Genomic DNA, 26477 nt, shown 5'->3' on the forward strand with positions numbered 1-26477 from the left:
TGCTATATGGAAGATATCATGTATCAGCGTGGTCTCGATTTCGAATATGAACAGTAAGTCTGTATTTTTAGGGTTACAGAATTGTCTGAGTTTTATGCTAACTCTACTGTTACTTTTGTAGCGCCGTGCATTCGTTTATCTTAGATCCAGCTGACGATTGTTAGGATGAAATCTTTTCTTCAGATGAGATTACAGATTTATATCGCTCCAGTGATATCTCGCTTCCTACCCTCCCTGAATCAAGTCACAATATATTTGATGCATACCAAGAAGCAGTGGCTGGGATCATTGGTGATGACAATGACGACGACGAAAACCACGAGAATGCTGTAGAAAAAAATGGAAAGATCATTGATGCTTTATGGGAAACTGTTGCATACATGGGACCTTACAATCCTCGTACAAGCTACAATGAAGACTGGATACAACGCAGCATCCTTAACTACCTTCATTTATACTGACTTCACAAAATCAATGAAATCACAAGCAATGGTTCAGAAATGGACTATGTGATTAGATTTCGGAGCAATTTGGATAGGCGTCCTGCTATTAGTTGTCTAACTAATTATAATCTACTAGCTGTAATATAGATAATAAAATTGCTATAGTCAGTATAACCATCAGTAGCCGAATTAATTATTGATTTACAATAAAAATAATAAAAATTGAATTTTTTTATTTATATTGGTAGCCTCCCATGAGAAAAAAAAGAGCGATTGTTTAAAGCACATAACAACAAATAAAAATGAACACAACACAACACACTGAACAACTCGATATTGAAATTAAGAATTTAATTAATAATAAATGGACTTTTCTTAATAAATCTTGGCCTGAAATGCAACATAGATTTAATCATAAAACAGCTATTAAAGATATGAAGAATAATACAATAAATGATATAAAGGATGTACTACTTAATAGATTTGGATTTATACCTGAATTTTATTTTCTTACTGTTTTATATGGAAATATTAAATATCCAGGGCTATACCGCGAGATTGAAAAAGGACTTGCATTATTATATCATATGGTATCAGGTGTATCAGGAAAGGATATGCATACTGTTATGCCATATGCAACATTTTATGATTTATATAAGCGGTTCTGGATTACTAACTATAATGAATTGAATAAAAAGGTAAAACAAGATCTAGATGGTATGTTCTCATCACCACATATTTGCATTCTATCAGCAATAATAAACAATCTAGATGGTTTTAAGAATGTTACACTATTTATTGATGGACATGATAGTAAAATAAAGTATTATAAACCAAATGAGTCACATTCACAATTATATTCATATAAATTAAAAGGGCCAGCTGTACGTACACAAGTTATACAGGATATGAATGAAATAATTACACATGTTTCAGTATCTAAAAAATGTGCTATCAGAAATGATGGTACTATGTTTATTAATATGAAACTATATAAAAAAATAAGTGAGGCAGATTGTTTAGGAATGGATGGTGGATATAACTTATTTATACAAAAGTTCAAAGATAATGCGACAGATGCTAGATATAGTTTTTATGATCGTAATTTTTTACATCCTATAAGAAAAGAACCAGGACAAAAGTTAACAATCAATGAGACATACTTTAATAACAAGTTTGGATCATTTCGTTCAGCAATAGAAGCATAGTTTTCTATGTTAGGCTCTAAATTTGAACGATTTAATAATAATCGTGCAGCATTGCAAATAACTGATATAAGATATTATAATATTCAGTTTCGTGTTGCTTATATTCTTACTAATATATGGCGATTTGTAAATAAGTATAATATAGAGGTACAACCACATCATACATTATGGTATGGAAAAGATTTTGAATTCCCAAGTAAGAAAAACAAACTTGACTTGGTATTTTCAAATGAGCAAAAAGTAAATACTGAATATAACGAAATGGTTGACATGCAGCAGAAATTTTTACAGCTTAACATTAATCATTCAATAGATATGGCTATAGATAGTGAGGACGAAACTGAAAATAATACATCTAAACGCAAGAGAAAAAATCAAAGAGAACAAAGAAATATAGAATATAGTAATTCATATGAAATTGAGAAGATTGTAGGACATGTGTATACTGATAATAAGTACATATTTGAGGTTAAGTGGGTTGGATATAGTGTAAAGGATAATAGTTGGTTAACAGTTGATAAGTTTAATTCCCAGGAAATGCTACATGAATATATGGCCACACATGGTATTCAGCTCTAAATTAATTTCTTACTTATTTGCTTATTAAAAAATCTCATATTGAAACTGACCGTATCAACCTTTCGTTTACTTACCCAATTATATTTATGTTTTATGCATTCATTAGTTATACTTGTACTTATATTAGTATCTGTTGATTTATTTTTGACATCAGTTTCTTTTGTTATATTTATATCATCTATTATAGCCTGTTTTATATCCTTATGCTTTTTAAAATATTCTTTTGGCTGTATTTCTTCTACTATTTGCTTGTTTCTCTGTTTATTTTTATTGTGTCTTTTTTTCTTTTTACGTTTTGGTATATTATTTGGTATGTTGCAGTCACTGCTTTTCTCTGATTCAGATGTACTTACATCTATGTATTTATGTTTCTCTATATCTTCTGGTGGGTTTTCCCAATCAGTATGGTGCATACTGACTTAAACCGTGAGCTGTCGAAAATTGAGAATTTTTGAAACGCCGCGGCTAAATTTGCACCCGAAACACCCGATATGTTTCTTCATATATCATACTCTATGTTTGCACTGGTCAGGAAATTACATGATCGATAGCTATAATCATTTATTTATGGAAGTCAGAAATAACAGAGGTAAAAATAAAAACTAATCACTTGCTCCAATTCTGCGGTGGGATTTGTAACTTCTAGAAGTAAATTTCTCTACGATCTTGGCAGCTTCACGATCGTCTTTCATATCCTTGTATGCTTGGATATAACGCCAGCAACGGTTGTAGTATCGACGTATTGCCAAAGGAGGATCATCAGGAGGAGACGTGCGATCAAGATAGCCATCGAGATTATTTTTTAAGGAAGAATAAGAGTAATTACACTCTTTTCTTGCAATACGTTTCGACGCGCCCCAGTACCTTTCGATCCAGTTGGTTTCACAATGGTACTTCGGATACAATGCAAAGAGATGGCCTGCCTTGAGTACAGCTTCGTGCAACATCGTTTTTTGGGCAACGAAGTCAGGTTGAGCTTGAAGCATATGGAAGGGGCAGCAGTCATTGTACTCATTTGGAGGAGCTTTGCAATTGGTTATCCAATGTTGTTTCTTTGCCTCGAATTCACTCCAACGACCAAGACCACGCTCTTCCAGTATAGTCCTAAGTCCTTTTTGAATCCAGGTTCGGACCTCTTTTGGACCACGTTTTGTCTTGACTACTTCTTTTTGCAAAATATAGAAGTTCTGTATCTTCTGTTCGCCGTTAAAATCGGTGTACTTGCCAGGTAAGATAACTCTTTCTTCGATCCCCTTTAGCACTTTGTCCTTCAAGGTAAATTTGCTTGCTAATTTTGCACTTGCTCCGTAGGCATTGTGGTTGCTGGACTGGTCGAATACAAACAAAGCCTGGCAGTCAGGGTGGAGTCGCTCAAAGAGAGGAATGGCATCTTCTTTTAGCTGCTCCAGCATATCTTTTGAGGTCCAGTAGCCATCACGGTTCACACCTGCGAAAAAGAACTTCCGTGATTTCCAACCTTTGATCCTCATGGTTCCATGACATGGGCACTGAAACTCGCTAACCATGATTGATCCTCCTGGAGACTTCTTTCTGATTGGATTTTCACCTTCATGGAGCCAAAGATCAGTTTTGCCATCGTTTGAGTAGAAGGTTGATTCGTCATGGGTTACCATGACAATCTTCCTTTGTCCTTCCGGTAGCCGAGGTTCTTGGATGACATGCTCTTGCCCTTCAGGATACGTTTCCATGAATTGCTTATATTCAATCATCTGTGCTGCCCACGTTTGACGATATTTCACCACATCTTCGCGCTCGTGACCGTCGACGTAAACGTCCTTTTTGTTCGTACGATACTTGTAGCCCCATTCATGAAGGTAATTGCTTAGGACAGAAGCTGATATTTGTCCTGGAAGTCCAAGGAGTGTCGGAATGACAATCTCGTTCAGAAACTTCAACAATTCTGGCAAGTCTCTATGCTGTGGTTTTGTTTCTTTCAGCCAATGCTGTGCTGCTTCAGCCACGTCTTCATCACTTAGAAGTGATAATCGCTTGACGTGTTTGCCTTGCTGATGTGGTGAAATGCGGCCAGTCTCGAGATACTGTTTGGCATAAAAACATCGAATTACCATGGGTCGATAATACTTGGATGGACATATCCATGCAATCCTAGCTGCTATTTCGGATGCTGCTATTGCTCCTTTGCCTCCAACGCGTTCGCGGAAATACGCATGGACCGCAATGTATTTTCTCAGCTCAAAGTCATTCAAGCCCCTTTCCGCCTCTTTCTTAATGTTCATTCGGGGAACAACGAGAGGTTCCAGCCGTTCGCATGCTTCTTCCATAGTCATCATCGGCTTGTAGTCGAGCAGCGACTCTATCCATTCTTCATTGGCACTTGTCGTCTCTTGCGACGCTTCTGTGTCGGTTGTTTCAGCAGTGCTACGCATGAAATCGGTAATACGGTAAGACCCATTTGCCTTCTTTGCTGCTATTTGCTGCCGGTAGTACTTTGTCGTTCTTCCATTTCCCCAGTATGGGCCACGTGAGCACACTTCATTACTCGATCGTATACCAAAATCAGGTATAGAAGCAGTCGAATCAGGTTCATCGTCGATTGATGCAAGTATCTCGAAATCGTCAAGTTCCTGATCTTCAACAATCGGGATTTGCACAGTGCGATCCTCAAGTAACGGTGAAATGGATCCAAAATGCTTGTAAGTGGTATTGTTCCGCTGTTCTTTGGCGCGTCTTTGTCGCTTGTTTGGAGGGGGCATGGGTGTGATAAACGCGGGTTGTGATAGATAATAAGAGAAGGATAATTATTAAAAGACAATATGAAATACAGTGAGAGTCAAATATGAGATAATTTCACTAAATGAATTCACAACCCTTTATATACTGTTGGAGATGCTATCAAAACTTCCGTTCGGATGAACTGATAAATGGATCGCGGACATGCCGGGTTTCGGATGTTTCAAAGATGAAGAAGGATGGGAAGGTTGAGTTTGTCGGCCATGATAATGGACGTTGTCTTCCGATTGTAAAGAGTGATCTTTGCCTCGATCAGTGCGTTCCTTGTTTGGTGAAGTCTCACTTTTGTCTGTGCTGGAATTAGTATCCGCTCTTTGACAGGTACACTTCGCTCAACTCAGATAATGTAGATTGAAACTAAGTACTGACAATGGTTGGTCCTGAGTTATGATTCTCGATTCTGATTCATGTTTAAGAGATTATCGATATTATATCATATTGCAACGAAGTATTGACAATAGTTGGTCCTGAGTCATTCTCGATTGTGATCCATGTTTGAGAGATTATCAATATGGTGCTAATTATGTAATATTTGATTCATCCATGTGTGTGGTGTTCTCTCTACTGCATTTTAATGGTTACGAAGAAGATGGAATGGGTTGAGTTATTTGGATCAAACTCAAAGTAGTGTAGTTTCACCACAATGAGCGAGTATCAATGAGGGAAACACAACCCTTGTAAAAAGCAGTATGATGATGAGGATAACATGTTTGTGTAACCATGACAAATACAATGTTACACAGGCTGTAATAGCCTACATCACCTCACTGATCTACCCCTCCCACCTTGTCGAATTCTTGGGTCTACATAGTAAATTTTCATATTCCGACAAAACTTTGATGGCTATCAGAGCTCTCTAAAACACCTTTTTTCATAAAGTAACGAGTAAGAAATGCTTATAATATGCTATTAAACACATCTTGCTGGTCAGAATCTCAAAAAATTCACTTTGGACAACTCTGATACACTTTCTTTTTTTGGGTCGGTATTTCAAATATATTAACGATTCAAGTCAGTATGCACCATAGTATCATTTATAACATCATCACATTTTATATCATTAAACACATCTTCCCAATGCCTACAATCTGCTGATGGTGGTACCTTTACAGTTGACCATCCTCTGTTTGTTTGTTGAGGTGGTTCATATTGATCGTTATTTTGTATATTATTATTTTTATATTTTTCCTCTTGTGTTTTCATATATTTATCTGAATCAGCCAATTCTTGTAAAATCTTCTACTGTTTTATCCATAGGTTTATACTTTTTAACACCATCTTGGCCACTATTAATTGCATATCGGATAAACGTATGCTGGTCTTGTTATTCATTTCCATACTCATTTTTATATAAGTCCTCGTATATATCCATATTTTCGTAATACATGAACTTATCTTCATAATCTTTAACATTCATTGTATATGGATTCCATATGATATGACCTTTGCGATTCTTATCAACATAAATTATATATAAACGGTTAAGTGTTGGCTCTAACTCATATACTGATTTATTTTTATAAAGCATATGGGGCATATAATTACTATTTAAAAGTATTGGCATATTCTTTTTTTTTATGATTGATTTAGTAAATTTGCCATTAAGTTTTAGTCGTGTTCCTTCTAACATTTGGTTTAAAAATGTTAGTTTGAAATCAGAACCAGTTTCCTCATTATACATAAAGTCATAATCATCATCTTATCTGACCAATCATTGTCTTTACTCATTAGATATGCCCTGTGTCCACCTTGTTCTAACATATCAATGTTATATGTTTTTCCAACATTTGATGGACCAACATCCAGTATTGGTATTTTGTTTTTACTGCTAAACATAGTTTCAATACCAAATATAGACCACATATACAAATCATTTCTAGGAGTATTTTCCATGTCAGCATCATGAAAATAGCTATTAAGATTAGACTTTACTGTATCATATTTCCATAGTAATTCTGGATATATTTCTGTTGCCTTTCTCATAGTAAGCTGCTTGTTAATTAATTGATAGCTAAGTAATTATTGATGCATTTTTCTAGTTTTAATTTCGTAGTTTGGGCCCATATTATAAGCAATATAATTATTTCCTTTAATGCAGTAACTGATAGATTTTTGTGGATTACCACCTGGTTTAATATTTGGAGTGATACCATCAATAGTGAAAAACTTACGTGCAGTTTTAGTATCAAATCGTTCATCTAATTGTATCCATATATGCACATGTTTTTCACCTGTTTCAGGTGCAATTTCATCACATGCAATTGCCTTTTCAATTTTATAACCAATACGGTCATGTTTAGTAAACCATTCTAATATCTGTTCTTTTGTTAAATGGAAATTTTTACAAATATATGTGAACAAGCCCTTAGTGTTTTGAAAGCGGAATTCTTTCTCACCCTGTGAGGTAGCTGCACTAGAAGCGTTATCATTTAACATTGCATCAGAAAATTGAGGATTTGAGGATTAAAGGAATCTCATATATGCTCGAATTCTTCCAATGCTTTTATTGCGTGCTTCATCCTTAGTTTTTTTATCTACTTTAGCCTGTTTAAGGTCTTTTTCGAGTTCTGACCTCAGTTGTGTGACAAGAGGGTCATAATCAATATGCTAATGGTTTTCAGCAAGGTGTTTTGCTCTTTCGATTAAGAGCGTCAATGTAATTCCTAAAATAGGAACAAATTCAGCTATAATGGCTAAGAACGCAAGAAGGTTGAGTTGGTTCATGTCGATTGTTGAAAGAATAAAGATAAAAAATATAACAAATATATGTTGCTTTATATTCTGAGGTTTTATTTTTATATTAAAAAAAATTCAATTTTTATTTTTTTCAAAAATTTAAATGTATGCATGCCAAGACATTCGTGCATGAATTATTTCAATAAAAATTAATTTGGCTATCCTGATATATCTAAGCTAATAAGCCAGCTAGGGTTACTAGATCCCATTAAAATCATCATAACCATGGCTGGTCCCCTCTCTTTGGCCATTTTTTAAACAAGGCTTTGGTTCAAACCACAATAAATAGAAGGGAATTGATACAGGTACGACAAGTTATTTCCTTATATGTTTGGGGCACAACAAGCTCTAATAATAAATATGATATGTTACACAGAGCAGCATAATAGCTGACACTCTTGTGTTAATTATAGCAGATGGGTGGTGTCGTGCCCGTAAGAAGCACAGCACATATGTATTTTGTAAGAAGTCAATTCGATGTCATATGTAGGCACCGCACGAAAAGTCCAATATCAAGGGCTTTTAAAAGACCTTGATATTTGTATATAAAGAGGCAAGGTGGGCCTCCACAGAAGTTGGGGGTTTTTAGAGATTGGATGCGGTAGTTATGCATGAAGTATTCTGTTTGTGTATGTAAATTTACTATATTGGTACAAAAAGTTCCCAGTATATGCAATAGCTGCAAGAACAGAACTTCATGTTAGTAACTCAACTACTACATCGGATGAAGCACTCCGAGTGTATGCTTTGGCTACAAAGAGAAGTCTTTTATGAGTTTTCTTTCACATACACCAGTATGCACCATTCGATGTATCTAAAAAATGACAGGTCTCGCACTACCACTGTTCTGCATCATCTTCATAATCCCCCTACAAACCCTTGCATCAAAAGATCATATGTACTTTCTATAGTGCTGCCTTACAAACATATACAGAGTAGCCAAAAATGCCGCTCTTGTATACATAGTTGATATCATACTGAAACCAATTGGATCTAAAAAAGGATGCTATGATGCATTTTATATATACAAACATTCTCATCGCGTATTACAAGGCAGCACATGTTTTACGATGCTGATTGAATGTGTTTATCTTTCATACTGTTGTAATTGACGATTGCAATCAAGATGAGGTTCATAAAAGTAAAAGTATGGTAATAAAGTTGCACAATATAGAATGTGTTGAGGGAGTAATCAATGGTCTCAGTTGATCCTCTTTTCTACATATATACTTAGACTGCTTCCATGCATTATTTCTTACACTTCCTTTTTTTCTGCATGGCCTGTTACTTTTCACTATGGTCATGGCTTTTGCACAGGCCACTACTTTCTACAACGCTTTCATATTCAGTACTAAGGGAACGCCAAGTGGATACAGCTTCGTCATGCCTTCATAACCTCAGGTGTAAGGTGGTAGGTAAAGTTGGTGTACAGAAAGATGGATGAAGTATCAGCCGGTGGAATTGAGGTGCTACTTGCATAATCTGTTACAAATGTTTGTATCGGATTTTGTGAGTATGCATGTGATGAGTACTTTTTGAAAGTTTTTTTTCTTTGGTTCACTGAAATCCCTTTCTCTTCCTCCTCCTTCTTCGATTTTAATTTACGGTCCTGTTGGAAGGTGATCCTCTTAGCTCTTATCCTTTCCTTACATTTCCTACGACCTATATTGTTAATACTAGTGCACGCCTTCACTATACCATTTCCTACAACAAAGTTCGTACTTTATGCCTTTTGAAGCTGCCGTCGCTGCCAAATTTTATATACTAGCTAGAAGAGTGTAAGTTTCTTATTTTTTTTATTATAACTATATATACCATTCATCCAGAACCCTGATTAAATACAATGTACCATTCCTCTCACCGTGCCGTATGTACACTACGAATCTATTCATGCTTTGCTAATGTTTCCTAACGTGATGAAATGGAGTGCTACTATTATGGTTGACTCATATAGACGGTGAGGATCAAGGCCACATAGGTATGTATATCTTTGTTAGTACGTTTTTCTTATGACATATAACGAGCTTCGTTATCTCCGCACTATTGGTATATATCAAACTTCTCCTTTCGCGGCCGGTCTTAACTCCTTCATCCTGTGAATAATGCATTCTGGATTCTTCACTAACAATCTTCAATGTATCTTTTAGGTATGTCATCTTCAAAATCGTCTATGAACATCTCCTTCTGCGCTGTTTTTGTTTTCACTTATAAATTGACTCAACATGCATCTTTCCATAGTAGGATCGCTGTCCTTTGCACTAGCTCTTTTCAACTACAGCCTTCCTTTTAAAATCATCACATAACGTAGACTTACATTTGATGACGTTCTTTAATGTTCTATAAAGCATAATCTTGTACTCGATTTTTTATACAAATATAATAATAAAGACGGTTGTGAACACCCATAATAATATATATATTAGACCGTGAATATAAAAACCAATAGCATGCTTTGTCCGTTTACTATATGTGTAATATAAAGAACGAAAATATGCAATGTGTATTCCTTCTTTTTACGAACCTACTACAGAAGGCACCTGGTCCATATGCAATGTATGGTAAGACCGTTATAGACATCTACATGTATGATGTAATCAAATCATAAGCTTGGGGGACTATATGCACATAAAAGTATCAAGGTGTAAAAAAACCTTGATATTTACTCGAAAAGCTGAATATCAAGGTATTTGAAAACATCTTGATATTTTATAATAAAGCTGTATATCAAGATAATATCAAGCTTTTTTCTACCCCTTGATATTCCCCTGCAAGCCCAGTGAGGAGGGACGCGTCGTGCCCTGAGAAGCATTGATTTCTTGTGCTTATATATAAGTCTTCTGTTCAAACTTGCTCATAGATCACAGCCAGATTTTAATAAATCGAAGAATTCTGCAGTACAGTGTAAAATTACTTGATATAGGATATTCTATACTATTTCTACATAGAATATGAGAAAGTTTCATGAATATTTGCCCAGCAAACGTTTATACTATACGTCAAGAAAAAGTATGTTATCAAGCTGACAGCTGCATTCGGTATAAATCAAAACCATTGAGAGACGAAGGAAATCTATGTGGAGGAAAATTAGAGAAGATATATATTATGGTTTATTATTATAAAAGAGAAATACAAAGAGAAAAACCTTTCTATGTAGCGCTGTGAATGTATGAAATATTAAGTATAGTGGAGGCGCTCCTGTACAAAAACGTGCTGAAGAATCAAATAAGGCAAGTTTTTACTAATACGTCTTCAAAATTTCCTCCTTACAGGCACGACACATCCCACCTACATATGTCATCGAATTGTCTTCTTACATAATACATACGCGCTGTGCTTCTTACGGGCACGACACCACCCATCTGCTATAATTAACACAAGAGTGTCAGCTATTATGCTGCTCTGTGTAACATATCATATTTATTATTAGAGCTTGTCATGCCCCGAACATATAAGGAAATAAATTGTCGTGCCTATATCAATTCCCTTCTGTTTATTGTGGTTTGAACCAAAGCCTTGTTTGAAAAATGGCCAAAGAGAAAAGGGAGAAGAAGCCGATGTTTAAATACTAAGACTGCAAAGAGGTTGTGCGGGCGTATAATCACTAAGGGGATGCTTCACAGTTCCAAGTGACACACAGCGTTATTACAATATGCTGTAAGGAAAGAGCAATTGGGGCAACGGTAACGAAGGGTGATGACGCAACTTGAGATGGCGGAAATTGAAACCGCCGCAGCAAGTTACTATTTCGCCAATGGCAACCGGTGGTTGCTACGCGAAGCTCTTGTCAATATTCACCTTTTCTTCGAGATGCCAGAATCTTTGTCAAGTGACAAAGTCCCAAGTGACAAACCTCTACTGGCCAAAGGTAATAGAAAAAATAAAGTCGTGATTATGTATGCAGAAATTCTAATACATTTCTCTTTTTGAAAAGCTTTTCGAGAGTACTTTTCCCAAGAAACAGCAAAACCAAGTCTTGCAGGCTTCTATTTGCACGACAAAGACTTCTTCATTGCAAACACAGGTAGAAGCTCGCCTGTTGAAATATGGAAAAAGGACTTTTGTGATGCTGTTCGAAGAGAAAAAATCTTGGTAAAACGTATCTAGAGAACGCGTCCCTGATATGTATGTATTATCTTACGGCTAATACATCACTCCTAAAAGAAAAATTTACAGAAGCAACCTGATTGGTCAGAGATCCTACAAGCACTACTTTGCAACGTGAGTCATAGCCATATCAAACAATAGTTTATAGAAAGAAAAGTGTATCTGATCCATTAACAACATATGCATTACAGAAGGCCGATGATAACAATTGCGCCATAACAACAACCAAGCAAAAAGGGAAGGCGCCCGCACGCTCAACGTTATCAGCAGCCATCACAAAAACAACATCATCATCATCATTATGTCCATCATCGTCGTCATCTGCATCATCAACAGCCTCAAAACGAACTCATGTCACCTCAGACAGTTCAAAAAGCGATTCATGCCTGCTTACTGAAGAAGCAAAGAAAGGATTCGAAGATGCATTTAAAAGCATGGAAAACAGTCACAAATGGGTACCTAAAGAAAATACTCAAGGTGAAAAAGTGTATGAACACTGTTTATAAGGCACTTGTAGACAAGTGTTTGGAATGATTACCATCATTCTAGGGTTATGACTACCGTCATAATGACCAGCTACCCACGTCATCAAAAATCAAAGATTTTATCTGACCACCCCTAATTATATTAATCATTTTCTATCATTTAAGAATAAAACTTAATAACTAAATATATAAAATAAATTAAAAATAAAAAAATTAATAAAGTAGTGAACAGCCTGCTATATGGAAGATATCATGTATCAGCGTGGTCTCGATTTCGAATATGAACAGTAAGTCTGTATTTTTAGGGTTACAGAATTGTCTGAGTTTTATGCTAACTCTACTGTTACTTTTGTAGCGCCGTGCATTCGTTTATCTTAGATCCAGCTGACGATTGTTAGGATGGAATCTTTTCTTCAGATGAGATTACGGATTTATATCGCTCCGGTGATATCTTGCTTCCTGCCCTCCCTGAATCAAGTCACAATAGAGGTTTAATCAATAATTTAGTGATTATAAAAAATTCTTAAACTTTTATTAATCACTAGATTATTAAAATTGTATATATCTTTTTATATTTATTTAAATATTAATTATGTCATAAATCTATTATGCCATAACACACTTCCACTTCTGCTATAATGTTCATTAGAAAGGTAAAGTAACACTTAACCCTTTCTAAATAAACAACAACAACAACAACAAACAACAACATTGACATGTTCTTGTTTTTTTCTAATGGTAGAAAATACTCAAAATTATTATTTTGATGTATTTTCAGAATATTAAAAATAAAAACTTTATTTTTTAGATATTCAAAGAAAAGGATAAATACAAAAATTTATCTCTTTTCTTAAAAAATAGAAAAACAATTTGTTTTTTCTACTTTTAAATTTAAACTCAAAAAGAATAGAATATTCTTTTTTGAACATTTTATGTTCTGAGTTTAAATTAAAATAATAAGAGATAATTTTATTATCCTTATTATTTTTATTTCTAAAAATAGATTTATTAGATAGAAATTAGCTCGCTACTACAAGCTTTTAACCCTTTCAGGGTAATGTCTATCAATAAACTATTTTTTAAGAAAAGAGATAAATATTTGTATTTATCCTTTTCTTTAAATACCTAAAAAATAAAGTTTTTATTTTTGATATTCTGAAAATACATCAAAATAATAATTTTGAGTATTTTCTACCATTAGGAAAAAACAAGAACATGTCAATGTTGTTGTTTGTTGTTGTTGTTGTTGTTCATTTAGAAAGGGTTAAGTGTTACTTTACCTTTCTAATGAACATTATAGCAGAAGTGGAAGTGTGTTATGGCATAATAGATTTATGACATAATTAATATTTAAATAAATATAAAAAGATATATACAATCTTAATAATCTAGTGATTGATAAAAGTTTAAGAATTTTTTGTAATAAATAAATTATTGATTAAACCTCTTATAGAAAAGGAATACCTTTTGTATATAAATTAGCATGAAGTATTGATGAATACTTATAATATTCATCTAGAGAGTTAAACATAAATCTGATGATTACAAAAAATTCTTAATTTTTTTATCATCTATAATATTTATATAGTTAATATAAATAAATTTTATTATATGATTATAAGAAAAATAAAACAAGTTGTTTTCTATTTCTGTTCCTCCTCCTCAAAATAAATAACAATAACAATAATAACAATAAACCCTTAACAGGATTTTTATGTTCTTATTTATATATATTAAAAAACAATTATTTGTAAAACAAATTATGTTTTTCAGAAAGTAAAAAATATATAATATTTTTAATCTTTCAAAAATTGTAATTTTTTATTTATTTTAAATATTCACATTATAATTATAAATGATTATGTAATCATTAATATCATGTGATTAAAATAAAATTTAAAAAATAATAATTAAAAACATAAAAATCAACGATTTTAATTGTTTTTTAATATACATAAATAAGAACATAAAAAGCCTGTTAAGGGTTTATTGTTATTATTGTTATTGTTATTTATTTTGAGGAGGAGGAGGAGGAGGAACAGAAATAGAAAACAATTTGTTTTATTTTTCTTATAATTATATAATAAAATTTATTTATATTAACTATATAAATATTATAGATGATAAAAAAATTAAGAATTTTTTGTAATCATCAGATTTATGTTAACTCTCATATATTTGATGCATGCCAAGAAGCAGTGGCTGGGATCATTGGTGATGACAACGACGACGACGAAAACCAAGAGAATGCTGCAGAAAAAAACGAAAAGATCATTGATGCTTTATGGGAAACTGTTGCATACATGGGACCTTACAATCCTCGCACAAGCTACAATGAAGACTGGATACAACGCAGCATCCTTGACTACCTTCATTTATACTGACTTCACAAAATCAATGAAATCACAAGCAATGGTTCAGAAATGGACTATGTGATTGGATTTCGGAGCAATTTGGATAAATGTTTTGATGATATTGGTGTTGTAGGATAGTGAGGTTCTCTTTCATCTTGCAAAATAAATTACTTATTATTATTACTGTTTCTAATTTTTTGTGTAGTAACCTATAGGGATCGAACATCCAAGGCAACATTTGTTCGTGTTAATGCTGATCATGAAGTCAGCGGCTCAAAACCTATTGATGATCAGCATCGATCTGTTCGTCCTGATCTGCTGGTTATGAATGATGGTGTTGAAGTTGTTAATGGTGAAGTTGACAAGGAGGATTGTGGTGGCAAAAGTAAAAAAGAGCTAGTCGAATGCAATTTGCATACACCAAAAGTAATGAAGGACATGTTTTGTCAATCATTAACTAAAGGAAAGAATGCCGAATCACTTGCTCGAAAACTAAAAATAGTGGCTTTGAATGAAAACAGTAAGTTATACATTATTTGATGCACTATATCCGTTTTTCAAATTTTCACATTGGCTGCTTATATACCTATAGGTAGAAGATTGAGGGTTTCCATTATGGATTCACCAGCTGGATATGTAACTCGCTTACTTCATATGAATGAATATGAAATACCAGTCAAAGCTGCCTCGATTGTTACAGATCTATTCAATATGATGAAAACTGTTTTAAAAGCAAAGGTCAGTTCTGTGTATAAAATAAAACCGCATGCTAATCGTAATTATTCTTATCCATTTATTTGTGACTAAATTTTTGGTATCATAGGCCATTGCTATTGAAAGCATAAAGCAAATCGAGAAGCATCAAGAGCCACAAGAAAAGAGCAGTGAACCAGGCTACAGTTTTCAGCAAAGTTCATCAAAACAGTTGTACATATCCCCGTCGCTTTATTTTACCACCACCAACAAAAAACAGAAAAAAACATAAATCCACCTTGAATAAGTCTCTTTTGTACATATATTTTCATATTTTGTCTATAAAAAATAATCAGTACCACAGTGCAAATCACAAGGCTGCATCACTGCAGCGCTTGGAGCAAAAGAATGCGTTCAACATTTGATTGACACCCCCGCTTATTGTAACAACAAACACAACACCAGCATTCACGAGCAACAGCACGCCAGCTTATCATTACCACATATACGTATCGACGAGCCTTACATTCTTCTTTATTCGTAAAAAATTGCCTGTATCTTCCAAGTCTGGTTCTGACTCCCCAAGAACAAAGCACCGACGACGATCTCCGATACAACATTTTATGCCGCAATGCATTGTACACAGGACCGTGCGTTGACAATCTTTGAATCGCAGTTTGTTTCTTTTCGCGATACCTTCTTTGACATGTATGCTGCCATGACATGAGTTTCGTGACCATGACGACAAATTCGATAGTTGAGCAGCAACGTTCACTGTTGTTCAATCTCAAATTATTTGGGCCGTGCCTGAACTCGACGTAGTACTCAGTTAAGCGTTCAATACTATCACGTCTTTCGAAACTCAACCACTCATAGTGGAGCCAGAAGTTAAGCCGCCCTTTATATGTATCATTGCCTTCACATGTGTAATGTCCACTCCTATGAGATGCTTAGGAATCGGCTTTTTGCCAAACGTTTTGGCAGGCAGCACCATCCTAATGTTATGTACGAAGAATACCATACAGAGAACATTCTTATTTTATAGTCCAAAAACATATTTTCCCCGTGATTGAAAAAAAGGGAGGGTTAACTTGTGCAGTAGCGGGAGACTAGAAAAAGATAACGAAACGCGCAAATGGAAAGAGCTGGTTCTTTTCTGAATTGTATCGCTGCCTTGACTATTTTGACTCTGTTCGCTGCACAATCCATCGACCCGGTGGACACGCAAGCCTGATGCACCTACACAGCCTAGACCAATCAATAAAACCGATCGAGACATGTCTGAAGGCTTAAAACGAATGGCGGTAAGCTGATAGCTTCGCGTCATCTCTCCAACATCTTCTACAACAGCCCTAAAATATCAGCACAAAAAGCAGCTTACAATATAGCTTTTTTGAGATTCCCATTGTTTCGTTCCTTTGAAAGAACAATTTAAATACCAACTGATCTACACGAAGAACGACAGCATACGAAAATTCAAATGATAGATACCCACAACAAAGTGTTGAAAGACGATTTTTTGTTATGAGCACAAAAATCAGTAGCTTGTAGACGCAAATCGTGTTATTTTGGCTGTTGTTGGCCAAGAAGGATGGCCTTGTAAAAATAGTTTCTAGTGGGCATTACTGGCACAGAAAATAAGAACTTTGAGATTTCTGAGATATTCTTTAATCTCACTAGTGGTTTTGCTACATCGAGTATATAAAAACGCTAGTTTTGAATGACAAGAGTGCAGTAATATACAATTAGTCTTGGGGTATCAAATTTTTATGTACTGTATGATCCGAGGGATATCGGATTCATATGGCCGAATATATTCAATCATCACAGTACTGCTGGGTAGAACAGTATTAGCGTTAATAACTTGGTAGTTTCGACCAACATCAACCACTTGTGGAGTAGTAGCAGATATCATAATTACAGAACCTCGCTTTCTTTCTTCTATCTCTATTTTTTACCTTTTTTACGTGCTTCTTTCACCCCACTTTTTCGTGCCGCTATCTTATCTGAATCAATGCACATATAGAATCTCCATGTCTAATGCTACTGTATTATTATTGAGGGGATTGGCTTTAACTTCTTGAACCGTATTATACAGTATTGTAATGACAATGGCACCTCCTTATGTTGGATGAACGGCTTTGCACAGTTGTAATATTATCCAATAAACCAAAAGAGATAGAATAAGTCAACGAGACCGTAAGGAATTGAAACTGGTTTATTATGATAACAGAAGTTCTCACTATTTATAAGAAATGGCTTATCCGTGGCAACTACCGCAGCATGTGCATTGAACGGATGAATTGATGTTATAAATCAATCATATAGGAACTAAGTAATGTATGATGCGTGAGTAAAAGGTACATCCGGGTACAGTAAATGCCTCAGATAGTAGCTAATGTGAATTACGTGATCCCAATAATGACAACTTCTTCCTGAGCATAGCTGATCGGTGTTTCACCAAGATGTATATGAATAAAGAAATGACCGCACAAGTGAGGTTATGAGGGAAATAACAGCAATTGTTAATGACTGATTGAAGAGTATGTGTTATTGATCATGTTGGATACAACAACAGTTAAAAATAATTTATTGATTATCAGGTCCTGCTATTGCATCGTCGTCTTTTCGCGCTTACTGTAATCATGTTATGCGCGTTAGCATTTATCCGATTGTGCTATAATTGGATGGCTGTATAGTTCTTCCTGCCCCTGTCCAAAAGCCGCTGCATAGCCATCTTCATCTTCATAAGCAACAGTAGTATCATTGTCATCCACAGCCACAACGTCGACTATGCCTACAATGTCCCACCACCTCGATTAACCACAGGTCCAGAGTTGCCAAGCATTTTTCCATCTGGGACGCGGCTTGCCTCAAAGATTAAATGCAATAATTAGCCTAATCAATAATGTCGATCATCAATTTAGTAGCAGTAGTCCTGGCGACGGAACATGTGTCTTTCGGTCACGAGGGAGCAAGCGGAAAAACGATATAAGCTCAATCATTGGTAATAAGTTCTGGTTCTATTTGAAAAATGACGTGTTTTGATCAGGGCAAAATGTGTTGTTATCGACACATTTCTGCATTAAAATGACGGCAGTGGCAATTAGCTTCTCCTTCGCTGATGGTTGATAGATGATGTCAACTAATAGAGAACACCAAAATACCCACACTAACGGTAGTTTCTTTGTCAAGTAAACATACTCAACAATGAGAGTCTAGTAATTACTACAACCCTGCTGTGCCCGTAAGCAAAAACATTGAACCTGTTATCATGATGATTCTAAGCTATACTGGATGAATGTAGAAAAGAACATACTTATAGTGCGACATTAGAAGTCATGACAGTTCTCCATGGCAAGTTGCTCTAGTAACGAGCCTACTGTTTCAAGCATATCCTTTTACCCTTCTTTTGGACCTCTTCTGCAAGAAATCATTCCCCATCACACAGTGAGAAATAGGTCTAAAGAAGCAGCTGATTATTATTTTACTAACAAAGGGAAACATGCCTCCAGTTGTATACAGTGTGTTCTCAGCACTATAATATACTACTTCTGCTACTACAATATCAAGAACTTTCTAATTCTACAGTAATATAGCTGTAGAGCACGTTAGCCGTTCGTACTCTTACGCGTACACTTGCTGTGGCCGCTTTTTGTATACAGCAGAAGAAACACTGTGAAACAATAGTATGTATTCATTCGACACGTTGCTGCATAGCTTGGTCATTTCGTTCTTATGCATTCTTGAACAAGCTACAGTATGTCTGCTGATTGCAAAGAGAAAGGCCAAGGTCACATTTGTACTTTTGACAAGTGTGTCAAATCCTGATGTAAATCACATACTGTACCAGCTCTCATCATAGAAAAACGGATTGGATGGTCACAAGTACATACATTTGGATATCTGTACATTGTATACATAGTGCCCTAAGCAAGTTACTATATATAACAAACAAACTTTCACGAGGCTCGGAACCTCTACTTTGAACTATATCACATGCACCTTTTCTCTCTTTTTTTAAACTTTCTTTTCGAAACAACAGTGCCAATATAAGAACATATGGATCGGGCAAGTGTGTGCTATCATCGTTACTCAACTGTTACGATGTTATATAATAGTCAGACTTTTCAGTGATACTCAGCGGCCATACGTATCGTCGGTCCGTAACATAATCTTCAGATGCGCAATGAATATTTTGCACATGACAGATAGGCACGAACACGAAAAACAAGAGCATCGGGGATGGTCATTTTTCTTGGCCCGAACTGTTCTCCGTGAGATGTATATAAAGCACATACTGTAGATAGTGCCACATAATAGACATAATACATAGTCGCAATAGTATAAACAACCTTCAACCGGACAAAAGACAAACAGACGTGAGAAGCATTTGGGTTTCTTACTTTCCTTGATATATTAAGTGCATACATACTGTATCCGTCACACAAATAAGTATTAGGATCAACATCAACAAAAAGCTTGACTTATAAACAAACTACTACTGTCATGAATCCCAGAGGCCTTTGATCGACGGAAGAAGAGGAGACGAGCAAACAGGCAAGGCCAGCTTTTCATTAATCATAGTTCGATGTGCTCGCACACATACAAGAAAAAGCGAGTTCTTCTTCTACATGCTAGCATCTAGCATGACATGCACTGATAGCGAATCGCTCCTCGTGAAATCAGAAGCCATTGTTTACATGTCAACAAACCATTTGCCTTCCCACCAAGTAGCCATAGTGACTGAACCTTTGAACGAAGACAATTGCAAGAGAGGCGTATATTCATTATGTTGCTCAAATGGAAGGAGAGGGTTACGCAAAACACGGGCTATGGGAAACAAGAAAGTTTTATGAAAATAACATGCTGCCATATCGGCTCGGCCTTCCTCTTTCTCTCTCGCATGCAACACAAGAAGTCGTAAGGAGCAGTTACAGACTTGTATTTTTTTGGGGGAGTAATGTTGGATATAACAATTCTTTTTCACGTGCTAAACTTTTTTGCTTCCTTTAAACCAAAAAGGAAAAAACGAAAAGAACGCTCTTTCGACTTTTTTGTAAAGTTTACATTTCCTCTTTGTTTTCTCATTCTTTCGAATGCAACCACCATTCAAGTACCGTGAATGAGAGAAGATTCTGAACGGCCACCGTCCTTTTGCTACTCGATCCGTTCGTCCATTTCAACGTCGGCGCTGTCCACGTTTTCCGACGAAGGCTACCACTCCGATCAGAAGCCGTCATTTTCGTCAACGTCGTCCTTGCTTGGCGATTTATATCAACAGCAATACCAACAACACCAACAGCATGAGCATTACCCCGAGCAACAACAAAAACCGCTGCCGCCGCTTCCAAATGACGAGGAGGAGGAAGAAGAAGAACAACTAAAAGACGACGGCGATAACCACGACGCTAGTACTGAACATGACGATCTACCCACCTTGTTACAAAGCACACGTATCATGTAAGTTACATAAAATAAATAAGGATAGGCAAGGAAGCATGAGAGATAAAGAAACTAAAATCTCGATACGGCGTATTTGTAGTCGCATCTCATATAGCCCCGCCACATACGCATTGATTTCTTGCATCATCCTCTTATCTCTGTATACCCTGACGACGATCACCAACAAAGAACATACCTTCCCGCCGTTTTTCATTGCCTCCAACCTCGTATTTCACATGACGCACCTGATAGCACATTGGCGCCAATGGCTTCTCATCGAACGCTACTGCATCGTCTATGGCACCACGCTGTACTGGACCGGCTGGCTACTGGGCGTCTTTGTATTCAGCGAACGACTCAACTACGTTGATCCAACAACACCCTTCTTTTGGGCCCTGTTACTTGAGCGACGTCATGCATGGGGCCTGCTACAGTGGGAATTTACAAGCCAACTCGAATCGTACAAGACCGAAATCATCGTGTATCGGATATGGACGTTGCTGGGTGCCGGTAGCGCTTGGGGACTGGTCTATATTGCCATGGCCAATATGGATGGTTACCCATTGCATTATCTGCTGCGTCCTTACAGTGTTGCCAAGTTGCTGCTGGTCAGCTCCGTGGCCGGCCTCGTCATGATTTGTCATTGGAGCTTTTGGACATTTCAGTATCGCGGTGTGCTCTGGAAGCGCGAGGTTAGAGTACATTTCACAAAAAGAGCGCCTGGATGGATGGTTGAGACAGAAGAGAATGCTGACATTTTATCAAATAAACTAGTTGCGTGAAGGCATCGCGGTCTGGTGTAGTGAAGGCGTCACTCGTGCTGGTCATGTTGAATGAAAAAGTTAAAAGTCCTGAGCGACCCGTGTATCCATCGACATAGCGAACGGAATTTAGCAAGAGAAGAACCGCCATCCATCCATCCATAAACTCATCCCATTTATCCGACCTACCCATCAAACCCCATCCGCTAGACATTTAATCCTTGACCCACTACCCCACCCACACTCACACATATCTTCTGCTCCATTCTCCTTCTATTCCTTGTTCTTCTAAAACTAACTCATTATTCTGTATATTCCATCTATATCCGCACCATTTTTTGATCCAAAAGAAACTATTACTCTTATCATCATTATATTCCCAACTACTAAATCATACGGATACCATTGTTCCTGTAAAGTAATTCAAGTTGTTGATAAATCCGGAAGCTCAGACTATTCAATTTTACTGTGCATTTTCCTTTCCTCGGTAAAAAGTTAATCGTCATAAAGCTTACCAGATACTAGCTTCATCTGACAGCTAGGTATAATAAGTATGCTCTGGATTATAAGCGATGCCATACATGTATGGTTGCTTTGCTCTCTATATATTACACGTGGTCATAAGAACGATGAACAGCAGACATCATCCTTAGTGGGCAGCTATACTTATTGCGCCAGCAGCATGACACCGCTGCCTGCCTGGCGAAGCGTTCGCAGTTGTGACAGCCGTTTTATCTGTTGTCAACATTCATGCGTAATGCGCAGTACATACATCAGTGAGTGAAAAGCCAGTAGCCATAGCCACCTTTTCCACCGTTCTTCATGTCCGTCATCCTTGACCAACACTGTTGGCATTTTTAATTTGTTTGCTATAATATGGCACTCTCAAAATATTACTACTCAATTCAGCACAAACTCACGCCGCACTCAGCGATCTCCTTTATAATTAAAACAAACTGCTTGAAATAAACCAAGCTCACAGTGGCCTTAGAGGTAGAATTATTGCTGTTGACAAACTGCTTATTATTGCTTGTGGCGAACTCACTAGCATTTCGTAAGCGCGAGTATTGGACGGCTTCATATTAAAATGATGTGCCATCATTCAGCGAAGCGACCTTTGGGAATGACAAACACCGCTTTATGGTCCTTTTAGGAAGGGAGGTCTGACGTGGATTTGTATAGTTGTTGGAGACGATATTTTGCATTCTCACTTAAAAATTTAACGAAAAATGGAACGATCCGGTAGTGGGTACGAAAGAAAGCACAGACCAATTTGACAAGAGAGATGCATATCACCTTAAACCGACTTTTGTTGCAATTTCATACTTCACGTCCCGATTCCACAAATGGCTTAAACCTGGTACCGTACATGGCACTGACGCATTGTAGACTTAGATAATGATTTCTTAAACTCATACAAAAAAAAATGATTTCTTAAACAAACAGGCCCACCTCTCATCATTTTTCTTGACTATATAGTCTCGCGTTCGTCTTGAGAATACACATATAACAAGCTTATGATATGAGCTGCACGGACTTCTAGTCCCTAGTAACCCTACTTAATCTGATTCATTTTAGAGTTGCTTTATCACACATGGGGTCGTTGGCTCGCTGCTGTCACCGTGGCCTTTGTGGGAAAATTATCCGCAATGTAAGTTACAAACAAACAAGACAGCAGATGCTCCAACCTTTAGAACTTACTGCTCTTGAAAGGGCTTGAAATGACTTTACTCTAAACTTGACTATCCTTTTAGTATCTCTGATAGTATACCGATAGAGCAACGGGTGAGCGAACTTCAACACAATAAGCTATAAGAGATAGCGAGATAGTAACAAAATTTATATGATTGTTGTTGGTTATTCCCATTAAAGGGAAAAGGCTAACTGTATATGGTAACATAGACAGACAAGTGTTGCAATTTGGGGCTGACTTCGCTTACCATCCTCTTCTTTGGAACTCTTATGCGTGTTCATAAGAACGATTTACGTGAATCTCTTCTACGAATTATATTCTAAAGATGCTACTTCATATGGTTCGTGAAGTTAAAAGTAGGAAGACTTTGTGTCCAAGTAAGTAGTAAGATTTCAAAAAAACATAAAAATTTTGTCGGTTTAAGGTGATATGCATCATTGCGGTCCCCCCCTTAAGATTAACCTCAAAGGGGGTTTTAGCAGGTTAAAGCTAATGGCCATTAGGAAAAGTTGAGGGTGGATTCCGTACAGAAACTATATGCAGCCTTAGTAAGTCCCATCAAAAGGGTTGATGCAACTGATGCTTGTATTGATCTGAGGGTGATCTTCATCACGGAGCGAACACGTACTTCCGACTTTATTAAATACATACTTGAAGCGAAATGGAAATACATGAGCAAACCGCCCGAAATCAACGTCGTGGAATCCTCATTAAACATCAGTACTGTAGCAGCGGCAGCTAAACGGTGTATGATATCTTTTGTAACTTGATTATATAGCAACAACGGTCGAAGTTCAGTGTGCAAATCAATGCTCAAACTAGTAACAAACTGGCATCATCGTAGGCGACAAGTTTGATGCATGAGCTGCTCGAAAAAGAGGCCACTACCGCAGCATCCGAACAACCACATCGACAAAGCAATGACAATTGGTTACCGGGGTCGGATCCACTTATCAAGCGCAAAGCACAAGCACAAGCACAACAGCTGTAGGATCTACGGCTGTACCAAGACCTTGGCGAATAGATCCAGGTTCATCCGTTTGCTTATCACTAAGTATCTTTTAACATAGAAAGTAAATGAGAGAAAGTTGTAGTATCATCTAAGCTAAGTAGGGGAAGCAAGCTAGCGGTGAGAGGAAGAAAACAAAAATATATAACAAGGAGGGGGAATATAGTTAGTACACTTACTCTGCTTCAGAAGCAGAAGGAGGAGGAGGATTGATCCATTTAATAAAAGCCAGACAACCTCCCCCCCACTGGAGAAACGTCATGATATTGTTGGGTGTTGCTACCAGAATGATGGTATTCATCAAGTTCTGCAAGTATCCTCGTACACACCATTGGCCATAGATTGCTTAAAAATTGTATTCATAAGGTGAATTTGGTTTCGATTTGGGTAGCTTATTGATGATGTGAGAAAGAGGGCCGTCATGTTGAGGTGATACTTGTAATCGATGGTGCACGCGGTGGCAAAAGACAGCATGTTTCTTCGTGAAGGATCGGAAAGAGCATTTTGGGCACCCACCTAACAGCCAGCCGAGTCGCCCTCTAATGCAGCGGCTTTGTTCTTTATTTGACATGGGAATCTACATGATTTGATCAACCTTGAGTGGTTACGTTGTGATGGTTTCGCAATAGTGCTGACCAAGATACGCTTTTACAACGTTGTTCCTTTTATATCGTCCGATGTTTTTCAAATAGGAAAAAGGGAAAAGGGAAGTCAAGGTATTACAATTAAGAAAAGGAATGGTTAAAAAGAAATAAAAGAATTATTGAGGAAAAAGACAAAGATAGGCATCAAATGCAAATTATTTGAACTTAGTATAGTGGGTTTGTTATGTGCGGAACGACACACTTCGAGTCAAGTGGAGGACAATGAGAGCCATAAGTAATGAAGTAATAGAAAAGTGTATGATTTGAGGGCATGACAGTACAACCAAATGTGCCACAGGACGCTTTCATATTTCAATTGATAGCTAACTTACAAATAAAAGTTGAGTCAACAAGCAATGTTCAGTTTTATCCATCTCTGATATCTTATCTACAAGCCGTCTTAATTTACCAATCCGCCTTTTCTTTTGCCCCAACAGTTCTTACTCACATGGTTTCGTACATAGATTCCAGATTTTAAGCTTATACCCAGTGTACTAACCAAGTAGATCATCAACTATTCGCTGCACTGACACAGTCCCAAAAGCGTTGCTGTTGCACTTAACACCGTCATTCTTCTTGTGGCTAATACTACCGACAGATACGACAGTGCCATTCTGTAGCATAGCTTCATCATTTAAATTTAAAAATTGATAGCCATTTTTCACACAACTACATTACCTCTCCCGTATTTCATCATTCTTGTATCCAGGATCTACTAGTGCAAATAGTAAAACAAGACTTTCATATTTAACCAACCGTTGTCAACATCATCAGTCAGTGCAATGCTTCTACGTATCAAAGCAACAAAAAAACATACTTGGTAGGCTTGGAAGCTGTTTAAATTCGTGATAGCAACTTCGTCTTACTTATATACTTTACGAAATACCCGTATTCATGGCAATACTCAATATGTGAGAAAAAAAAGATCGCAATACATGCTGAGGAACTAAGCATGGCGTCACATACATAGTTATTCCACATGCATCACTTGGAACAGCAATTAAAAGCAATACATGCTAAGGGACTAACCATGGCGTACATAGTTAGCTATCCCACATGCATTACTTGAAACCGCAGCTCCTCAAAACAAAATGTTGGGAAGAGTTTCAGTGAAAGTCTGTACGGCGTTCTATCCCTAGATACTCGTTTTGTGTGACCGGTCATAATCAACCCTGCCTCATCCGCTATTCCCGTGTGCTGTTCCTTACGCAACCTCGTCACTCACCAGAACTTGAACCAAAAGCATGATAAAATTCGCAAGTTTTCTGCATCAGATGGACGTGGAAAGAATTCTTGGTGGCTTGCTGACATGGTGATGACCGTTTTGCGATAGAGAGAGAAAAAGTTTTGTGTAGCATTTAATATTTACACACTCTGTTGTGCTTACAGCTCTATTCTACGTCGGACGGTAAGCAGTGAAGCCACATTTGATCGTTTGATAGTTGGAAGACAATGCTGTGATGGTTACACGGTTGCCATGGCAACGAAAAGCGTTACGGACGCACGTATTTTTCTTTCCCGGTGAGGGATGATCATCCGAGACGTGAGAAA

General features: G+C 36.8%; 4 protein-coding genes across 4 annotated transcripts; all 4 read left to right on the forward strand.

Moving 5' to 3' along the window:
- Positions 1–11446: 11446 nt before the first annotated feature.
- BDB00DRAFT_879996 (uncharacterized protein) lies at positions 11447–12454 on the forward strand (the record flags this gene model as incomplete). The annotated part of the gene is made up of 5 exons (XM_053127940.1): positions 11447–11603; positions 11670–11827; positions 11912–11956; positions 12034–12297; positions 12392–12454. 5 exons carry the CDS (start codon positions 11447–11449, stop codon positions 12452–12454), a joined length of 687 nt encoding a protein of 228 aa, XP_052972518.1.
- A 2330-nt stretch (positions 12455–14784) lies between these two features.
- BDB00DRAFT_240130 (uncharacterized protein) lies at positions 14785–15894 on the forward strand. The gene is made up of 3 exons (XM_053116615.1): positions 14785–15201; positions 15274–15419; positions 15505–15894. Exons 1-3 carry the CDS (start codon positions 15006–15008, stop codon positions 15664–15666), a joined length of 504 nt encoding a protein of 167 aa, XP_052972519.1. The 5' UTR covers positions 14785–15005; the 3' UTR covers positions 15667–15894.
- Positions 15895–20366: 4472 nt separating this feature from the next.
- BDB00DRAFT_240157 (uncharacterized protein) lies at positions 20367–22073 on the forward strand. Its single transcript, XM_053116616.1, has 2 exons — positions 20367–20837; positions 20920–22073. Exons 1-2 carry the CDS (start codon positions 20500–20502, stop codon positions 21599–21601), a joined length of 1020 nt encoding a protein of 339 aa, XP_052972520.1. The 5' UTR covers positions 20367–20499; the 3' UTR covers positions 21602–22073.
- A 736-nt stretch (positions 22074–22809) lies between these two features.
- BDB00DRAFT_793574 (uncharacterized protein) lies at positions 22810–24264 on the forward strand (the record flags this gene model as incomplete). The annotated part of the gene is made up of 5 exons (XM_053121229.1): positions 22810–22822; positions 23159–23231; positions 23599–23650; positions 23777–23821; positions 24118–24264. The coding sequence occupies 5 exons, from the start codon at positions 22810–22812 to the stop codon at positions 24262–24264; spliced, it is 330 nt and encodes a 109-aa protein (XP_052972521.1).
- Positions 24265–26477: the final 2213 nt, after the last annotated feature.

Source organism: Zychaea mexicana (assembly GCF_025766255.1).
Source record: "Zychaea mexicana strain RSA 1403 chromosome Unknown BDB00scaffold_206, whole genome shotgun sequence".
Classification (NCBI taxonomy): Eukaryota; Fungi; Mucoromycota; class Mucoromycetes; order Mucorales; family Lichtheimiaceae; genus Zychaea; species Zychaea mexicana.

Bases quoted from the DNA above. Each gene is read 5' to 3' on its own strand.
- BDB00DRAFT_240157 (XM_053116616.1), top strand. From the start codon at position 20,500: ATGAGAGAAGATTCTGAACGGCCACCGTCCTTTTGCTACTCGATCCGT. The intron at 20,838-20,919 runs GTAAGTTACATA...GCGTATTTGTAG, and splicing joins TTACAAAGCACACGTATCAT to TCGCATCTCATATAGCCCCG.
- BDB00DRAFT_240130 (XM_053116615.1), top strand. From the start codon at position 15,006: ATGAATGATGGTGTTGAAGTTGTTAATGGTGAAGTTGACAAGGAGGAT. The intron at 15,202-15,273 runs GTAAGTTATACA...ATATACCTATAG, and splicing joins AGTGGCTTTGAATGAAAACA to GTAGAAGATTGAGGGTTTCC. The intron at 15,420-15,504 runs GTCAGTTCTGTG...TTGGTATCATAG, and splicing joins AAACTGTTTTAAAAGCAAAG to GCCATTGCTATTGAAAGCAT.